The 19,417-nt window shown below is 44.3% G+C and overlaps 1 protein-coding gene across 1 annotated transcript in view; it reads right to left on the bottom strand.

The window, feature by feature from the left end:
* Positions 1-14,826, bottom strand: part of UST (uronyl 2-sulfotransferase) — a 265,128-nt gene extending 250,302 nt beyond the window's left edge. The window contains exon 1 of the mRNA XM_037156825.2: positions 14,024-14,826. Coding sequence (XP_037012720.2) covers positions 14,024-14,273 — 250 coding nt within the window. The 5' untranslated portion in view covers positions 14,274-14,826. The remainder of the gene's footprint in view (positions 1-14,023) is intronic.
* Positions 14,827-19,417: the final 4,591 nt, after the last annotated feature.

Here is a 19,417-nt window from a genome sequence, read left to right as displayed (position 1 = left end):
TCTCCAAACAGCCTGCATGCATTTCAATACTGTGGATGGCAGACTCTAATAAAAACAGGTACTTCTAAACTTGAATCAGACAAGCATGTCATTATCCCTTAAGAAAAATCTAATGTTCTTAAATTCAGATGATCAAATTGGTGAATGAAAATTCTGTTAAAAAGAAATGTATAAAGTGTTTCATAGCATAGATGGTTAACAAGCTGGGCTGAACCCTTACCCGTTTGTCTGGTAATGGGTACTGATGACTTCCCGGGAATGTCACCGTGTGGACCCTTGCCACTGAGAGTGTGGCCCTCCACCTGGGGCCCTGCTAACACCTAGGAGCTTGAGGAAAATACAGAGTCTCAGCACTCCCCTCCCATCTCAGACCTACCTCACGAGCATCCACAGTTTTTAACAAATCCCCTGGTGATCGGAATGCACATTAATGTTTGAGATGAGCTGGTATAAGGAAGCAGAAGGCTAAAGTGTCATAAGTCACAGCCAAATAAAAGCCTATACATTTAAGTCACACTGTCTCGAGCACACAGCACATGACTGGGTCTGACAAGCACTGGTTGAAGGAATGAACCTGAATAGACGGAGGAGAGGACAGAGAGGGCGACTGCCAAGCACACTGGAGGGAGGGCATATGAAAGCAATAGGAAAACATATGTTCTCTGAGCCTCTACGTCTCCTTGATGTGAAACTTCAATGAAGGATAAGCATTGTGGGCAAGACTTACTCTAAAATTAACAAAAAGCCGCCTATCATTCCCACCAGATAGCCAGGACTAATCTGGTGTAAGGGGGCTACATTTTGAAACAGGAATGCAATATGCCATAAAAGAAACAAAACACAATGACAGAAGCCCACCCAGAAACCAAAGAATGTTCTAGTATGTTTTCCCTACCAAGCTAAGGAGCACACCTAACAATACGCCTACGCACACACTCACTAGGCCAGAGGGCAGGTCAGAGAGTGACACCATTGTTAATGATCAGGACACGAACACATAGAACCCGCTGGCCTCGTCCCCATGATAAGAAACAGGAGAGCAAGCCCAAGAATGCCTGAATAAAGTTTGTCCAAACGCATTTGAAAAGTTCACTGTCAAGCTAGAAAACTGTGAGACTCAGAATATTTTCCCTAAGTGGTAGCTCTAGAGATCCTTTGTCTATGTGAAAAGGGCAATAGAAAAACAGAGGTTGCGGATGCTAACAGATATTTCCTCCCCCCTCCCTCTAATTTCTGGGAACCGCTTCACCTCGCAGCAGGACTGGAGGGACATAACCCCAAACACTGCAGACTCCTTAAGGCCTTGGATCTCTGCTGGGCAAGCAAACATGAGCCACCTTTGGAGCTGGGGAAAACACAGGCAAAGAAAATAATACAGTCTCCATCCTGTGATCTGCCAAAGCAGAACAAAGACACCGCGCCATTTAGTTTTGATCTGTATGTAGCTTTCTGGAATCCCTTCCTCCTCTTTCACGTCCAACGTGCTCTGCAGACCTCAGGTAGAGAGCGGCTTCTGTAGAACTGCTGTGGAGGGCACACGGCACGTTCACAGGAGTAACCAGTGTGAGCCCCACTCTGCTTCAACGGCATCACACTCTGAGGTCACGTCCACATTCCGCTCCTCCGTGCAGGTCCTGCACACAGGAACTCCTCCTTCAACCCGCTCAGAGGGGACCGCAATCCCGAGGACGGTCTGGCGAGACTGGAGATGTAAGTGTGCCCAGGCCCCAGCTGCTCAGATACCCCACCTTCCTCGGCCTTGCCTTGGCCTCTCTGCCAGTTGCCACGTTGGTTTCTTCACCACTGTGGTAAAAATAACTTCCTCTTGAGGTGACTAAATCTGTACGTGATTGTACACATTTTTTGGCACGTCGTTGGATGAATCTTGACACACCAGCAGAATGAATTCACAAGAAATCTGCAGTCCCGTTTCTGGAAAGCTTTCTTGTATATTGAGAAAATACTTCCAGGCAAGATAAGATGCTGTGGTCTAAGCACCACGTCAGTTCCTTCTTTCCCATGCTTTTTGCCAACTCAGCAAAGTCTCGGGGTGGAGGGAAGCAGGGATGAAGGCGAAGGGCCCTTTGCTTGCTGGCCGTGGTTCCTGGTGTACAGAAGGGCATCTCCATTGGCAGACGCCCCAACACAAGTGTGGCCCCAAAATCTCAATGAAACTTTGTATTCAGGTCCTGAAACCTGGGTCTACTTCCCACCATCACTACAGGACAGTGGTGAATGTGGTAGTCATTCTAAAAAAAAAGGCAGTTTCCAAGACAGTCACTTCTGGTAGCAACTTCTATCCATGAAGTAGGCTGTCCAACAAAAGGAACTGGCATATTTCTCAGTTCTTCAGGCCAGTGAAGGATCATATTGACAGAGCAAAATGACAAGATGCACAAGGGAATGAACATCATTTCCTATTTTCATGTACTTATGGGCCACTTGAGCTTCCTTTTCTGTGAATTGCCTGCTCATATTCTTTGCCCATTTATCTCGTGAATTCTCTTTTTCTTATTGGTTTATTGATCCACCTGTATATTAATCCCATTTCCTGGAGAAACATTTGTTTCCAATCTTGGCATCTTTTGCATTGTTTATGGGGTATTATTGTTCAGAAGGTTTCTATTTAATGTTGTTTTTTCTTTGTTGTTTTGTGCTTTCTGTATCTGAAAGTGACTTCAGATGAGAAACTGGAAAATAGACCTATTTGTCTGGACAAGATTTATGCATTTGGGGGAAGGGGGTTACAAATGACAATCATCATATCTTCAATTCTTTGAAAGAGGAAGAAATTCAATAGACTGTTCTACACAGTTCCCAGAAGAAGCATTAGCAGAAGTAGCTGGAAGCTACGGGGAAGTAGCTCCCCCCATGGTAATGACTCCCCTCAGCCAGTGGATCTGTCCACCTCAGAATGGGACGACCAGTAGCAGGCAGCTGAGTTGGGGTTGTGAGAATCCTCTTTGAACAACACAAGCTATTTAATTCTATTTGTTTTGCTTCTTTGTTCCTACCACCCTGGTAGACCCTGGATTCTGGAAAGCCACGGCTTAGTCTATCTCCTCCCCTCCCCCCATCTCTTTCACTCTGCCTTGCTAAGGACATTCCATTCCGCACAATTTCTAGAGTGAGATTCTCCCATGACTTCCCAAATAGGCTGGGGCAAACTGGTATTTTTTAGGGAAAACACAATTATGATTAAAACTCTTAAAATATTGAGCTAGAATATTTTTGCATATTCAGTTTGTCTTAGTCACTTGATTCTTGCAATCTTTCATATAAGCATTTGGCTCCAAAAGAAATAACCTTACATTTTCATTTGCTACAGTTAGGTTGTTTCTTATCTCTTTCAATACATGATTTTAAGAGGAGATGGAACCTTAGAAAGCATCTAACTCAGTGATGCAAAAGAGAAAGAGAGGCACCAGCCCTTGGGATTGCCTATGAAATTCACCTAGAAAACTTTTTTAAGGAACCCCCAAACCAACCCATTCTCCCTTTCCTGGTAGTGGGACATATTCCCAGATGGACCATCAGGGCCACATAGAAATATTGCTGCTCACAGGGTTCCTAGGGAAGAAAACCAAGAGAATCCCAGACATAATGAAACTTCTTCACTTTAGAGATTCAGAAACTTAAGCCTAGGAGGCTTGTGTGACATAACAGCACTGATCACTGAATTCTTTAGGGACTCGTTCCAGACCCAGGTCCAGTTCCTCTTCCATCAACCCGCACGTGCTGCCTGACAGTTCTCTTACGCCAGCGGGAAGGCATTCGTGCCAAGAAGCCTTCATGTCAAAGCAGGAAGTTCTGTGCTGGAATTGCAAGGTCATGGTTTCCCTGGACAAAATTTAACTTTCTCTTAAATAACGTAAAATCACTTTTGCTTTCAACTTCTCAAGGGATTGGTGACCAGCTGCAATGGTTGGTAATGACCCTGTAGCTCTCACTTGCCCCAACACCCATCAGAGACTGAGCAGGTCAAAGCGACACAAAGAAGTGAAAAAGGAAAACAGAAGCAAGTTCACTGGCCTCTTGACAAAGACAGGATCTTTGGTTCACGACTATTGCCCTGACCTCCTGTAGAAGCAGAGGAAAGAAAGTGTCCTTACTACTGGGTGTGGTTAAGTCCATCATAAGTGGCCATTCTCAAGCCGTCAGAGTGTATGCTTGGCATTACAACTGTTTGGAAAGGTGTGATTTTTGGATCGCTAGTCCAGCCCTAGAACAGCTGGCGATCCCAGAGAGTAAACTGCACCACACTCCCTCTGCACAACTATTTTTATTTTGTGAACACAGTGGAGAAACAGTGCATAAATTCAAAATGGAAGAAAGCAGGCTGGGAAAAGAATGTGTTTTTTTCAAGACTATTTGCGGGTAGCAGAAGAGACGATAAAAAGCAGGAAGGTTTGTGTGTGTGTAATTAATGGGGCAAATGACAGGAGTTTGTTAGCTGTTGAAGAGCCTTTGCCAATCTAAGGGTGAAAGTGACAAGATAAACCATAAAATGCTAGACTAGTTTGGCAATTTCATATTTCTTGGTCACCATGGTCCTTTCAATAGAAGCCAAGCCATGGTGAATTTGCATACTTTACTAGTATGCATGTGTGTATGAGCATGTATGCATGTGTGTGCACATGTGCACAAGTTCATGTGTGCCAGAAGAAGAGGGAGTCTGAGAGAGGCAAGGAGTAAGGTGAGAAAATGGACACATTGAATTCGGATGCTGGGCCTTGAGTTAGAGAGGTGCTCTATAAATAGCAATTATTAATCCCATTGTATAGATCGAAACACCCACGGTTCAGAGGAATAAAAAAATTGGCACAAATATTCACAGCAGATAAGTGGTAACACAACGATTCACACCAAGATTACTGCTCTAAAGTATACTTTTTCTAATTTCTGAGGCTTCTGGCCCACAGAAGGCCTTCAATGAATATTTGATGAATGACTTTTGAACAAAGGAATTTATGTTTCAGAATACTTTCATTTTTATTTTCATCAAGACTATGAAAGTCATGCTCACTGAACTTGAAAAATATCAGTGGTGTTCCCAGAAATGCAGTATGGTTGAATGTAAATGGTTGGTTATTTAAATCATCTATTAATGAATGGAGAAAGAATTATTTAAAGCCATGGCTTAAGGTTATTTCAATATCTTTCATCAAAATAGGGTGACTGGGTTTGTGCACCAAGCCCTAATTATACAGTCTACCACTTTGCAATTCTAGGTTAAAGTCCATGCAGCCACTATTTCAAAAACCACATCATCTGATGGTTTCCTCTGCTTAAAGACTCAAAGTCATGCTGGACATGTACTAGCTAATTTAAAACAAATCACTACCCAGGAAAGACACTTTCCTAGAGAGAGAAATAAACTACTGTTTTGCACACTCCCAAAACAGCTGGCCGGGGGTTCAAGAAAATGACAAGAAACAAGAATTTTGCATTCTGTTTGTATGCAGCCAAAGCTCTTGATTGACCTTGGATGTTCTTAATTACAGGGAGAGCCCTGCAAATACACCTCAAAATCCCTACAGGTCAGAGGTGGACCATGATCCCTGTACACAGAAGGCAATGTTTAAAAAACTATGTGCCGTGGTGGTTCTAATGCCTTTGCTTGGAGCACACACTCCAAACAGCCTGGAAGAGATGGGCTGTAGACATCAACTGAGTATGAGTCTTTCCTGGCACCCCTCTCCATGTTGTCTGCTTAAAATAGTGATCAAACAAAACAGGCTAAGGAACCCTAACAAAGAGCAGTCTGCTTCGTGAATACGCTACTGAATCCAGAGACCCTGCCTGCAGGCCTGTGCAGAGAGCCCTGGAGAGGGGTCCGAGAAGAGATGGAAGGCGCTGAATAAGCTTCCTCCTTTCAAGGAGCTTGCCCTCAAATTATCACAGTACAAGGTAGACTGTCAAAACTTCAGAAGTGATCATGACATAAATGCCGCAGGAGTTCAGAGATCATCGATGGAACTTTAGTGTCCTCAAACCATCCACATAGAAGCAACAGCAGAAGCAAAGGCAGGCAGTGAGGTGAAGGTGGGCAAGGAAAATGAGTCGGTGGCTATCTTGGGAAATTGCAGATAGGTGACAGAAAACTGGAGACAGCCCAAGTGGTATAGCACGTCCTAAATGCTAAATAGCTAATGTGGCTCCCTGGTAATTATTAATATGAAACTGTTACAAATTATTCAAATTGAAGCTATACCAAGTGGCATGGAACTGGCTGTCTTTATTTTAAAGCTTCCTATTTTGACACTATATATTTTTAAAACCTACTAAAAAATTCAAACATTTTTGGAAAACATTTCTTCCTAAAGTTTGTAAGTTATTTTACTTTGGAGAAACAGAGGCAGGAAATATTGTCCTTATATATTTGTCCTGTATGCTAAACCACAAACAATGTGAATGCAAAATGAATTGTGTATGAATTCCACTTTTATGAGAACACTCACGATCCTTGATAGCCTTGTCGCGCATCATATAAAGAACATAATGCACCCAAATGCTTCCCCCTGCTGAGCTCATCAGCTCCATTCTCATGAGCAAATACAAAGACAAATACTCCCATCCACTGCACCGTAATCTGTTGTTCAAAATTGGCCATGCTTAGATTCCACATCCAAGTTGCAGGAATCTTTGTGACATCAAAGTGCTAGCTATCCATAAATTATCATATGTTAGCGCTAAATGCAGAGAGCCAAAGTGTTTAAGATTTGAAGTACTGTAAAAAAGCCCCCCCAGATGCTTTCTATGAGGTTCTTGCTTTCGATCAATTGTTAGGAATTTACTTAGGTTTTACTATATCACCCTAGACACTGTACACTGTACTTAGTACTTTGAAAGTGACTGAAGCATAAAATGAATTTCTTGTGCTTTGAGAGGTGCATACCTATGATATTGAGAATGATACGTAACAGTATTGTGTTTCCACCTGTGTCATCATTTGCAACTTCAAAATAAATAGTAACATTGTATATCTGATAAGAGCCTCGTATCCAGAATGTATAAAGAACACTTAAAACAAACAAAAATAGACAACAACCCAACTCAAAAATGGGCAAAGAATGTGAATAGGCATTTTTCCAAAGAAGATACATATGAAATGTTAAAGGGACTTACCTAAGAAAAAGAAGATAAAAAAGATGAACAGTGAAAGGACAGCAAACTCACAGTTATTAACAACCACACCTAAAGCAAAAGCAAACTAAGAGGACAGCTAGATCAGGAGCAGAACCATAGAAATGAAGATCACATGGAGGGTTAGCAACAGGGGAGTGGGAGAAGGAGAAGGGGGGAGAAGGTACAGAAAATAAGTAGCACAGACGGTAGGTAGAAAATAGATAAGGGGGAGGGCAAGAATAGTAGGGGAAATATAGAATCTAAAGAACTTGAGACACATGGTCATAAACTAAAGGGGGAAGGGTGGGGGAGGGGTGTGCAGTGTGGAGGGAAATGAAGAGGGGAAAATAGAACAACTGTAATGGCATAATCAATAAAATATATTTAAAAAAAACAAAGAAGATACACAAGTGGTCAACAAGCACAGTGAAAGACACTCAACGTAACTAGCCACTAGGGGAGCACAGAACAGAACCACAGTAAGATACCGGCTCACGCCCACTAGGATGGCTATGATCAAAATAATGGAAAATGGCCAGTGTTGGTGAGGATGTGAAGAACCTGGAACTCTCATGCACTGCTGGTGGGGATGCACAATGGGGCAGCCATTGTGCAAAACAGCTTAGCAGCTCTTAAACACAGTATTATCATATGGCCCAGCAATTCCACTGCTGGGTGTATACCCAAAAGGACAGGAAATAAGTGTTCAAACAAAAGCTTGTACATGAATATTTATAACAGCACTATTTATAATAGACAAAAGATGGAAATATCCATCAATGAGTGAATAGACAAAATTCATACAGTGGAACAGTATTCACCCATGAAAACAAAGTACAGATAACCTGCTACAACATGGATGAGTGAACCTTGAAAACAAAATGCTAAGTGAATAAAGCAAATCCCAGAAGACCCCATGTTATGTTATTCCATTTCTATGAAAGGTCCAGAATAGGCAAATTTATGGAGACAGAAAGTCGATTAGTAACCCCTTAAGGGTGGAGTGGGGAAGGGGGAAGAAGAACTAGTGAGTTAGCCAAAGGATAGCAGGTTTCTCTTTGTGGTGATGAAATACCCTAAAGTTCACTATAGCAATGGTTGCACTGACCTGTGACTACATCAAAAACAACTATTAAAAACTATTAAGCTATTGAAACTTTAAATGGGTGCATTGTGTGGTCTGCAAATTATACGTCAAGCTGCTTAAACATGAACAGCATATACTAAAGTGTGCTTCATTTGGCATTTTCTTACACAATAATTGCTACACTCTTCACTTTTGTAAAGAATTTTGGGTGAAATATTAGTGCTTCTGTCCCCATTTCTGATAAAAAAGGGGTTTATGTTCATCACTGTTTGCTTAAAGTTGAGTTTCTACAGTAAAAATGAATATAGGTAAGGCAAAGTACATTTGTCATTAAGTCTTACTTTGTTCCAAAACAAATTAGCAAGTTATAATTCTTAATAATTTTAGTGGCCACCATGCATCAGATAAGAGGCCTTATCATTGACCGTCACTGAACCTCCGAGTATTACTGCAGGGCCAGCTCCCGTCCTTCTCCTGCGGCTTCCCACTGGGGAAGCAAAAGATACTGTTTCTCTTGAGACTCAAAACACTTGACCACTTTTATTCCAGTTTCACAAATACAAAACCAACCAGTGTTTTAAGCCTGGCTTGATGACAGGGAATTTGAAGAAAGACGGTATCCAGATAATACATATTTATATGTATTTTTAAACAATTCATACTAAGACTAGTCTACATTAAAAATAGTTTACAAGGCAGAATGCTTTTCACCATTCATTCTGTGTGTTTATGGAACAGACCACCACAGTCAAATTCTACTTTCTTTTCTTCCTCTAATACAGTGCTGCTGTGTCCCCATCCAACCCTATAAGACAAATTTTCAGCTATGAACAAGAATGTCATTTTCTTTTTATGTCAACAATTTCTACTGATAACATCATATTTTATTCAGTCGCTTCCTAGATTGCTGTCTGGGGCCTGGAGTACTATACATAATCCATACCTGAGGTGCAGAAGAAAAACTAAATTTGGCTTTTAAGGTTTAGAGAAACTATTTTGTAACAGATCTGGATGTTTATTTTCATATTTTTCTTTAAATTCATTTAAACTTAGAAAATTCTAAATTTGCTAGTTATATGTTTATATAACACACACACACATATATATATACATACATACATATATATGGAGAGAGAGAGAGAGAGAGCAATATCGGCAATTTTGGAAACCAGAGAAGTATACCCCCATTTAAAGGAGTATAAATTAAAAATAGAAAGGAAAGCATATTAACCTGAGATCAATCCAACAAATTCAGTTCCCATAAAGGCTAAATCACAAATCCAAGGCTTGATGATAAATCATTAGAGTTTGCTGGTAGTATAAGATCAGTAGTAAGCCATCTGGTTTATTCCGTTTACATCAGGGTAGTGAGTGTTATTCCAAGTTTTTGATATTTCCACAGATCATAAGTAATGAGGCTACTGGCAGAGGCTAAAACATAACCTAATTTCTGGGGGAGATTTTAGTTGTTGGTTTATTTCCCATAGCAAATCACAGTCTGAATGCTGCTTAGACAAAAAGTAATCATTTCACTGAACTGAAAAGACTATGGTCTCCAAGTACAGCAATTTGCTGTATTCGTCTGACTATCCCTGGGTCTTGTTTGTGCTCTCTCTCCACCCATTTCAAGGAGGGAAAAGGTCAGGACAACAGTTACCCCTGCCTAGTTTTCCTCCCCTACCTTGCTTTCCCATTTCTGAATGTGAACAGACTTTGCCTTCCCCCCAAATGACTAAAAAGAAGGAACTGTCTGACCCTGGCTCCTGTAGGAAGAAAAAGCATCATTATTCACTCCTCTCCCTCCCTTCCTCACACTGTACTTACTGGTTGCCCTGCTTCACCCCAACTTCAGAATGTCTAGAGCCAGCTGGGACTGCAGCTGTTGGCTGGTCCTTTCCTTGAAACAATGGGGCTTAAGCAGCAAAGAAGATGCATTTTTAAAAGTCAAGATTTAGGGGAGTGGGAGAAGGAGAAGGGGGCGAGAAGGTACAGAAAATAAGTAGCATAGAGGGTAGGTAGAAAATAGACAGGGGGGAGGGCAAGAATAGTGTGGGAAATATAGAATCTAAAGAACTTGAGACACATGGTCATAAAATAAAGGGGGGGAATGATGGGGGAGGGGGTGTGCAGGGTGGAGGGGAATGAAGGGGGGAAATAGAACAACTGTAATGGCATAATCAATAAAATATGTTTTTTAACAAAGTCAAAATTTAGCCCTGAATGGGTTGCTCAGTTAGTAAAGGCATCATCCCAATACACCAAGATTTCAGGTTCAATGCCCAGTCAGAGCAACCAATGAATGCATAAATAAGTGGAACAAACAAATAAATCTCTCTCTCTCTCTCCCCACAACCTCATCTCTAAAATCAACCAATTAAAAATATTTCAAAAGTTTTTAAAGAAATGAAACCGTGTACAGCACCTTTAAAAGTTTATAAATCTCTCCTCTCTCTCATCTCCCCTTTCAAATATACAGGAAGCTGCCTGAAAGCAATACCGTACTCCAGAACAATGGTTCTCGAACTTGAGCAGGCATTGGAATCACCTGGAAGAACTGCTGAAGCACAGACTGCTGAGTCCCACACCCAGGCTCTTTCATTCCGCAGGATGAGACCTCATTCCTGGGATGAGAGCTGAGAATGTGCATGTGTAGCAAGCTCCCAGGTGATGCTGATGCTGCAGGCCTGGGGACCACACTGAGAAGCACTAGTCCAGACGAAGAACAAAGAGAGAGAAAGAGAGAAAGATCAAGACTTTATGATTCCAATTCACATCACCTCCAGTTGTGTGGCTTGGAGTTCCCTAGCACATAAAGGCAGCAACTCGGATATGAATACAGGAAGGTGGAGTTTGAGTAGACCTGCTGCTTGAATTATTTTTCTTCTGTTGGTCCCTCAAGATACTTAGTAAAAATGTCAAGTAAAGGAAAGTGAAATTATGCAAATAAGTATGACCATTTTTTGCCAGTTAGTTCTTCAGATGCCCACTTGCATTTTGGCTGTATTCCCATTTTATCTCTTAAACTGCTCAGTGCTATACAGTGAGTCCTGACTCAGATTTGGGTTCAGGTCTTGTATTATGTGCTGTGTGTCTTTCAGCAAGTCAGTGAACCTCTTTGCCTTTACTTCTCCCATATAAAAAATGAGAATAGCAGTAGGACCTACCTATACTATTACTGTGCTGAGACAATTCATCCTGCTCCTGCGTGGGCTGGCACATAAACCATAATGTAGTTTTTCTCGTGAGCGGTCCTATCTCATATTCCCTATGAGAATAGTCAATATTCAGTATATTAAGTACACTGCCAATTTGATACAACAGGTTCAATCATTACTTCAACAAATAGCTATCAAGTAACTATGTGTCAGATGCATAATATTGCACAAGTATATTAAAATAATATCCTGTCAAGAAAAATGTTTGTTATAAATGTTATTTAGATTTGGAAAATTATGTCTTTACATGAACTTATATTTAAGAAAAATATTTACCTCCAAAACTGGCTAACTAGGGAAACTGAGAGGATGTGTTTACTAACAGCAAATTTTGTTTTGACAGACACTAAAATAATAGAATGGAGGAAACAAGAGGAAACTAATTCTACAGATACCTTGGCCTCAGATTATTAAGGGTATATTTTAGACCCTCTTCGGGACCACAAGCCCATTTTGCCCCAAAATACTTTTATTTGTATAACAAAACAACAAGGGCCAAATTTGGCCAAGGACATTCTATTTTCAGTTCACAGTGATGTCATTTTTTTGTAACGAATCACCTCAGTCGGAAATTTAATGATCAGTTTGTAATAAGAGTGATGCATAACCCTTTAGTTCTTCCTGCTCCCCTGAGTGAATGCTGTGCATTCACCCAAGTGTATGAGGTGTCATTTTTTGAAATACGTAATGAATGCACTAAATTCTGGATACAACATGTATCTGAATTTTCAGATGATTAATGTGGTAGATATCCAAGTTTCATCATCTTACCTTAATGATGTCTTTGTTCTTTCATCCCCCCAGATTTGTCTACCCCCAAGAAGAATATCAAAACCACAACATTTCAGGAGCCAGGTGGAGGTGTGAGACAACCTAGTCCAGCCCAATTTTACCTAAAACACTGAGGCCCATGACGATGCAGTGCCCTGCCCAAAGCCAAGTGCTCCTGAGCACACTCAACACAAATGTCTTGCTTCCCCATCCCCTGTATGTTCCCTGCACCACTGGCTTCCATATTTTGCTGAAATGAAACTTGTCCAAAGAATTCGTTACCAGATTTTATGGAGAAGGACTCCTGAGCTTCAAAAGCAATCACTTTCCCAAGCCAGGTAACGGTGATTGTTGTTGGTGGTAAAACATAGTTACCTCTGTGGCACTAGCAGGTGTCTGAGAGCCGGTGAAGCTAGGAGACTCCAAAATACAGAACTCAGGGAAAGAAGAGATCTGACTCCCTAGAAAAAGTGCATAGGACCCCAAGTCTTCTTAAAAACCAGATGCTTAAGATCATACTTTGGAAATCTACTTGGACTATATTTTCCTTTAATCTTACAAAACCATAATTCCCCAAAGTTTCTTCAGAAATAGAAGTGCTACTTTTAAAATCTGAGCTTCTCTACATAGAAAGAATATTATTTGATCTGAGTTTACATTTCAAAAAACTCTAACACGTGTCACTTTGCTGAAGTGGTTTTTTCCTTTGAAAACGGGACTCGGGTGGGTAAGGGTGGCAGCCTGCAGCCTGCCGGAGTCATTTGGCCCATTATGGTTCGAGTGCTTTAGCGGTTTCTCTTTGCGCACCCGCTCGCGTCAGTCAGACGCCGGATGTTTGCCGGTGGCTTTGGTTTTATCACCTCGCAGGTCTGCAAGAAGGTGGAGCCCTCCCAGCCTCTCCCATCTTCCTCGCAGGACCTCTTCTGGCCACAGACTTGTGGGAGGTTTGCATCCTGCCTTGGCCTGGGTGCGCGAGCCAGCGTAGCACCTGGGACCTGGGTGTGCAGGCACCGCTAGCTTCCGGCGCTTGGACCAAGAGCTGCGGGTCACGCCCTCTCTCTGAAGCCGCTCTTTTCTCGCGGCACAACCTCTTCCTTACCTCTACTAAAAATAGGCAGCCTTGTACCTAAAACAACAAGCAGGATCCTCCACAAAAGTTCGGACTTGAAACACACAGAGCGCAGAGGACCGTGGGGTCAAGAGAGGCAACACTGCCGATCAGCCTGACTCACGCCCTCTGACAACCCCAGACCTGCCTGCACAGCCCGCTCCCCAAGTCCCGCTGTCTGCGGGGCACCGGCGAGCGGGGGCTGCCAAAGGTCAAGGCAGCTCAGGGACAGCGCAGAACCTGAAAACTGTCTCTGGGCCACCCAGACCAACGGCAGAAGGAGAACTTAGGGACAAAATTTGCAGAACCCACCCTGGAGAGGAGCTAAACCCACCCGCACGGCCCTGAGAGCTGGACAGGGCAGTAGCTGCCTTTCTCCAGAGCGGCAGAACTGAATATACACCCACTCGCACACACCCACAAACACACGCCGGCACTCCGCCCAGATGGGGTGGCGGAGGCGGGGAAGGTAGGCAGTGCCCCGCCTTGGGGTACCTGTCCGGCCTGTCGACCCAGGCAGACAGCCAAGTGGGAAGGAGCAGACGCCCTGGGCTGCTTCACTGAAGCTCGCAGGCATCCCACTTGGGAAGCCTCGCAGCAGCGGGCAGGTGGGCAGGGGAAGCACCCAAAGTCCTAGGCGCGCCTCTTGCCCACCACCCCCCGGAACAACTTCTCCGGGCCAGCGTCCCCCTAGTGCCTGCCTCTCTTCCTTACCCAAATACTGTCGCAGGTCGAGCAGGAAGCGAGGAGGTCCCCCGCTGAGCTGATAGAAGAGGGAGCCCAGGCAGAAGACCAGTAGGGTGGCCATGCAGAAACCGTAGTCCCGGAGGGAGAAGCGCAGGAAAGGCAGCTGGGAGACCCGGCGCTTCCAGCTGCCCAGGCCAGGAGGAGCGCCCCCCAGAGGGGCCCCATGGGGCCAGGGATCTGCGCCGCCGCCGGGATGCTGCTGCTGCTTCTTCTTCATCGCCTGCTCCGCCGCCTCGCACAGTCTGCCCGTGCCAGGAAAAGGTCACCCATCCGCCTGCAAGCAGGAGAGCCCGGCCGGCCGTCTGCACATGGGCAGGGCCGCGCGGAGGGCAGCCCGGGTGGGGGCGGGGAGGGGCCGAAGTTGCCGGGCTCAGGAGACTTTCCTCGGCATGGTCCCCGCCACCGCGGCCCGAGCAGCCGAGGTGCCCGGCCCCGGCTCGGGGCGCTGCCCGCGCCCTGCCCGCTAGCGCCCCCGCGCCCTGCGTCCCGCGGCGCCTCGGGCTCGCTCGCGGCCGCCGGGGCTCGCCTCCAGCGCCAGCGTGGACCCCCGGCTTTGTGTCTGTCGGTCTCGGCGTGTTTTGTCCCGGTTTAGGCTCCTCTAAAAAACGGCAGGGAGGAACAGGAGGCGGACACCAGCCCCTCGCTCCACCTCCTTGACAGGGGTTTTCCTCCTTCTCCTCCCCTTTCCCCCTCCGGCTCTCCGCAGCCCTCTCCCCTCCTTCTTCCCTCTCTCTCCCTGCTTGGGTCTCCGGGTTTCTCTCCGGTGTCACATTACTGCCTCTGCCTGGGGAGAGGCGGGTGCACGGCGATTATTCGCAACAAGGAAGAAAGTTTCTGGGGTTTTTTTTTTTTTTCCTTCCCCCTTTTTCTACAATGTGGCCTCAGTTCCTGCACCACCAGCGACCTCTTGGGGGCCCCGCTGACTTCCCTCTCGTAAACAGTCACCAGCAGGAAGAAGCACAACCTCTTTTCATATATATATATATATATATATATATATATATATATATATATATATATATATATATATATATAATTTTTCTTCATTTCAGAAACTTGATTCTCCTTCGGTATCCCGAGCTTTTCACTAAAGACCGATAAAACATCCTGGGATAGAGATTCAAGACTTTGCTGAGACGGTAAAGGAGCAAGTGGTGTAAATCCGAATTCAACACGCCCAGGCCCTCCACCACCTCGGGAAGGAGACAGAGCTTTCTTCCCGCTCGCTCCTCACACTGCAGCTACTCATCCCGGGTCGCGACCAGAGAGACAGGGGTGAGGGGTACAGAGCGGACTCGAGGAGGTTATGCTGCTGTCAGATACCAGGGGAAAGAGCCCCAACATTCCCATGTCATCGAGGCCTCCCTTCCCTCCAAGGGAACCACCTGGGCAGCAAGGCTGCATCAAACACAGAAGCGCGGATGGGGATGGATGATGCAGGAAAGGGCTGCTCTCAACAGCCACACTGTCAGTAAGAACAATTTATTGCGATGCATAGAAGCTGTATCACCAGAGGCTTTAGCGACTTGTCCAGGATCACAGAGCTACTAGGAATCCGGCTGGGAGCTGCACTCACTCTTACATGTTTGACCCTCAACCTCACTATACCAACCACTGCACGAACTGTCACCCAGCCAGGGTCCTTTTGTCCTCATAATTTGCATGGTAATTGAAGATGAGCTATAGCTCATTCAGGCCAGGCCACAGTGAGAACCAGGAAACCTCCATTACTGGTGCCTGTCATCTCTGGCTCCCCACTCACTCCGGATGGTACATTCCCGGAACTGACACCAGAATATAGGAAGAACCAGGAGCCAGGGACCACCATGGCTCTATGACTGTCCTGGAAACCTTTATAAAGTTAGGTAGCTAAAAAATTTTCTACGGAAAATTAGGGGATTAGGATCCTGAGGTCAAGAGCTTATAATTCGAGGGGAGAAGGGAGGGAGTTTCAGGGGAAAGGGGGAAGGGTTTACAGGAACAAGTATAAAGGACACATGGACAAAAACTAAGTGGGGGGTGGAAACGGGACCGAGGTGGGGAGGACTGGGGGGTGGGCTGGGATGAGAGTAAAAGACAGAAAACTGTATTTGAAAAACAATTAAAAATTTTTTTTAAAAAAGCTTACAATTTAAGAAAAAAATTGGTTGAACCCCAATACATGCATGAGTATCTCTGGTTCCTGACTTGAAAGTGGAGGAGGGACATATAGATCATGAGGCGCAGAGACTTATAAATGAAGTGGCGGTGCACACACACACGTGTCTCCAGTTTTCTGTTGCTCCCTCCACTCTCTCAGGGGTAGGAAGGCGGCGTGGGGCCTGCAGACAAAGGAAGCCTCTGTCTGGTCACTGGAAATCCCAGAGTATTAATGATTTGTTTCACGTTTATTGCATGAATCAGAGCTTCTGTTACATTAATACACACATTTTAGAAACGTGAATGCCCCGGAGAGATTTAAGCCAATCAGTCATTGCCCATTAATGTGAATCAACACACCGAGTGGCCAGAAGAGGCTCTCCATTAGTGATTTTTGAGTCAATGAAGACCGACTAAGATATGGAAGGAGCAAAGCAATTTCCATGGTATTTCAAAACCACTTTTGTCAAATCGGACTTGTACCTGAGGCCTGGCCCCATAGTGTGAACGTTTTTCAATTAGAAAATAATGTGTGAGATGCGCTGTGCTCACAAGGTCCACCCGCCCCAGGTCGAGACATTTCTCTCACAGAATGCGTGGAGAACCTCTGGTTCTTTCTCCTAAGGTCAGCAATCGAAACAACAGTGAGGCGATAACAGGAAGAAAGGAAATAAACATCTCAAAAAAAAAAAAAAAGGGCACCGGACTGTATGGCTCACTTGCTTGGGCATCATCCTGCAAACTGGAAGTTCTTGGATTTGACTCCTGGTCAAGGCACATGCCTGGATTGAGGGTTCGGTCCCAGCAGAGGCACACACAAGACGCAACCAACCGATGTTTCTGTGTCATGTCGCTGTTTCTCTCCCTCTCTCGCTCCCTTTCCCTCTTTCTAGGATCAGTAAAAAGAAAAAATAATTTTAAACAAGTAAGTATGGGAATAAAAGTTATTTTTTAAAGAGTGAATACTTAGGAAAGCACAAGGGGGCAAGTTGAAACTCGGAAGAAACAAATTTTGATGAAGAATTTTAGAGGGAAAAAAGGTCAGTTAAAAAAATTTTTTAATGGACTAGTTGCCAAAAAGAAAAGAAAAAAAAAAACCTTATGGAAGAAAAAAAGAAGGATACCCATCCAAATACAAAGAAGTTTCAAATGGGAAAAAATGCTTTGTATTTTCACCCAATAAAAGCTTAAATGTTTGGATAAAACTTAGTCCTTTGAAGTCCTGTAAATGTTCCTTCAAAAGAACACCTTTTAATTTAAAGTACTTGTGCTGATGAATGCTATATTTGTTCAAACCAGTTAATAAATCTACTGATTATAGTAATTGGTGAACAAATTGTTTTATTCGTCTTACTATTTAATGTACTTTATTTAACACCTTGAAGGCTTTCCAGTATCGTGGGCTTCTTCATCCCTTCCCTCTCTGGTGCCTTTTCACCTCTCTCGCCCAAGCCATTCACTTTTAACACTCACACCCTCTGACCATCATCACTTCCTGTCCTTTTGTGTAGCTTCCTGAGTGCCCACACTCTGGCAATTTTCAGACTTTGCAAGAACCTCAACTTTCTAATCCATCGCCCAACCTGAGTGTTTCCTTCCTTCTTTATCCAGTTTCGACTCCTGATCCATCATTCTGATTCCTGTCTCGCAAACACCCCTTCGGTCCCTTACTCCTTTTTTTTCTGTGTACAGTACTTGCCTGGCAAAACCCAGTTAAACACAACAGGGCCCCTGGACAGGCCTGTAGAAAGACACACAGCATTGCAAACTGCTTCACTTTCAATAAACACAAATTCAAATAGGTGCTCACTCATTACTGCCCAGAAATTCTTCTCTAAAATGAGTTCTTCACACTTTTCTCTCCCTTCGAGCCTCCCCATTTTCACCCACAGCTTTTCATCCCTGCAGTCTCAGCTGAGGACCTGGCATTCTTTCCTGAGAAAACAGAAGCTTCCTCATTCCCCACCATCTATGCCCCAGGCTGTCTCCCTTTCCTCCGTTTTACTGTGTCTCTCCCTGCTTCTGGCAAGGCCAACCTGCCACCGCCCCAGCCTCTTGAGTCCACCCACCCCAGCGCCACACCCACACATGCTCTCCCCTAGCCCCTGCATCTCTGTAAATCATGCCAACATCAAGTCACTGGAGCACAGAACCCAAAGTCTTCTTAGTCTTTCTCCTTCCCTCACTCTGTACCTAAACCATCTATAAATGCTATAGACTCTACTCAGAAAAAAAATCTGGAACCTGACCCTGTTTGCTACCTACCTCTCTGGTCCAAGCAACCATCTCTCTCACCTAGATTATTGCAACGGCTCCTACATCAGTTATGCTTAAGTTTAGCTATGGAAGCTCAAGAACCCCAAAATAACAATGGCTTAAACAAAATGGACGTTCACTTCTCTCATGTGAAACAAGTCCAGAAATAGGCAATCCAGAATTGGTGAGGCATCTCCACGCTTCCATCAGGGATCTATTGGTGCTTTCTGTTTAACCCAGTATGGGGCTTCCATTAAAGGTCACCTCATGATTCAGGATGGTCCTTGAGGCTCCAGCCATTATGTTTATGTTCCAGGCTGGCAACAGGGGGAACCAAAAAGGGGAAAGAAGACTCGCTCCCAGTCGCGAAGGTTCCTTTTAAGCAGGGTTCCAAAAAATGCTATCAATTATCTTAAAGTTCTTTGGCCAGCTTATTGTCACCAGAATGTGTTCGGTTATAAGGACCAGGAAATAGAGATTTCAGTGGGGTACATTGCAGCCACCAAAAACCAGGGTAAAAACTTGCTCTTACTCAAGTAAGAAAGGACAGGTGACTCACACCTGCCAATCAGCAGTCCCCACCAGTCATCCTCCGTCCTGCTTCTAGCCTCTCCACGTATATTCCGTTTCTCTCACAACAGCAGAATGTCACTCCTTGGCTCACAACTTGTCAATAGCTCTCCACACACTCAGAGTAAAAGCTGAAATCCTTCTTTCAAGGCCCTTCAAGTGCCCTTCCAGGCCCTTTGTGACCCACAAGAAAGAAAGAATCCTTCATCATCTCCAAGAAATCTAGTCCAATGATCAATTCAGCTATTCCCTGGGACTATGAAAACTTCATAAAATCATGAAAGGAATATGAATCCATGGGGTTTGCCTGGTGCCACCATCCGCTTTTGCAGAAGTGCCTTATCTTCAGGACTGCTGCTCATTTCAGGGGCTGGGGCATTCAGTCTCATAGAAAAC

The sequence above is a fragment of the Artibeus jamaicensis genome, unplaced genomic scaffold, assembly GCF_021234435.1.
Source record: "Artibeus jamaicensis isolate MK-2021 breed Jamaican fruit bat unplaced genomic scaffold, CSHL_Jam_final contig_3176, whole genome shotgun sequence".
Classification (NCBI taxonomy): domain Eukaryota; kingdom Metazoa; phylum Chordata; class Mammalia; order Chiroptera; family Phyllostomidae; genus Artibeus; species Artibeus jamaicensis.
This window is presented reverse-complemented; position numbering and strand designations above follow the sequence as displayed.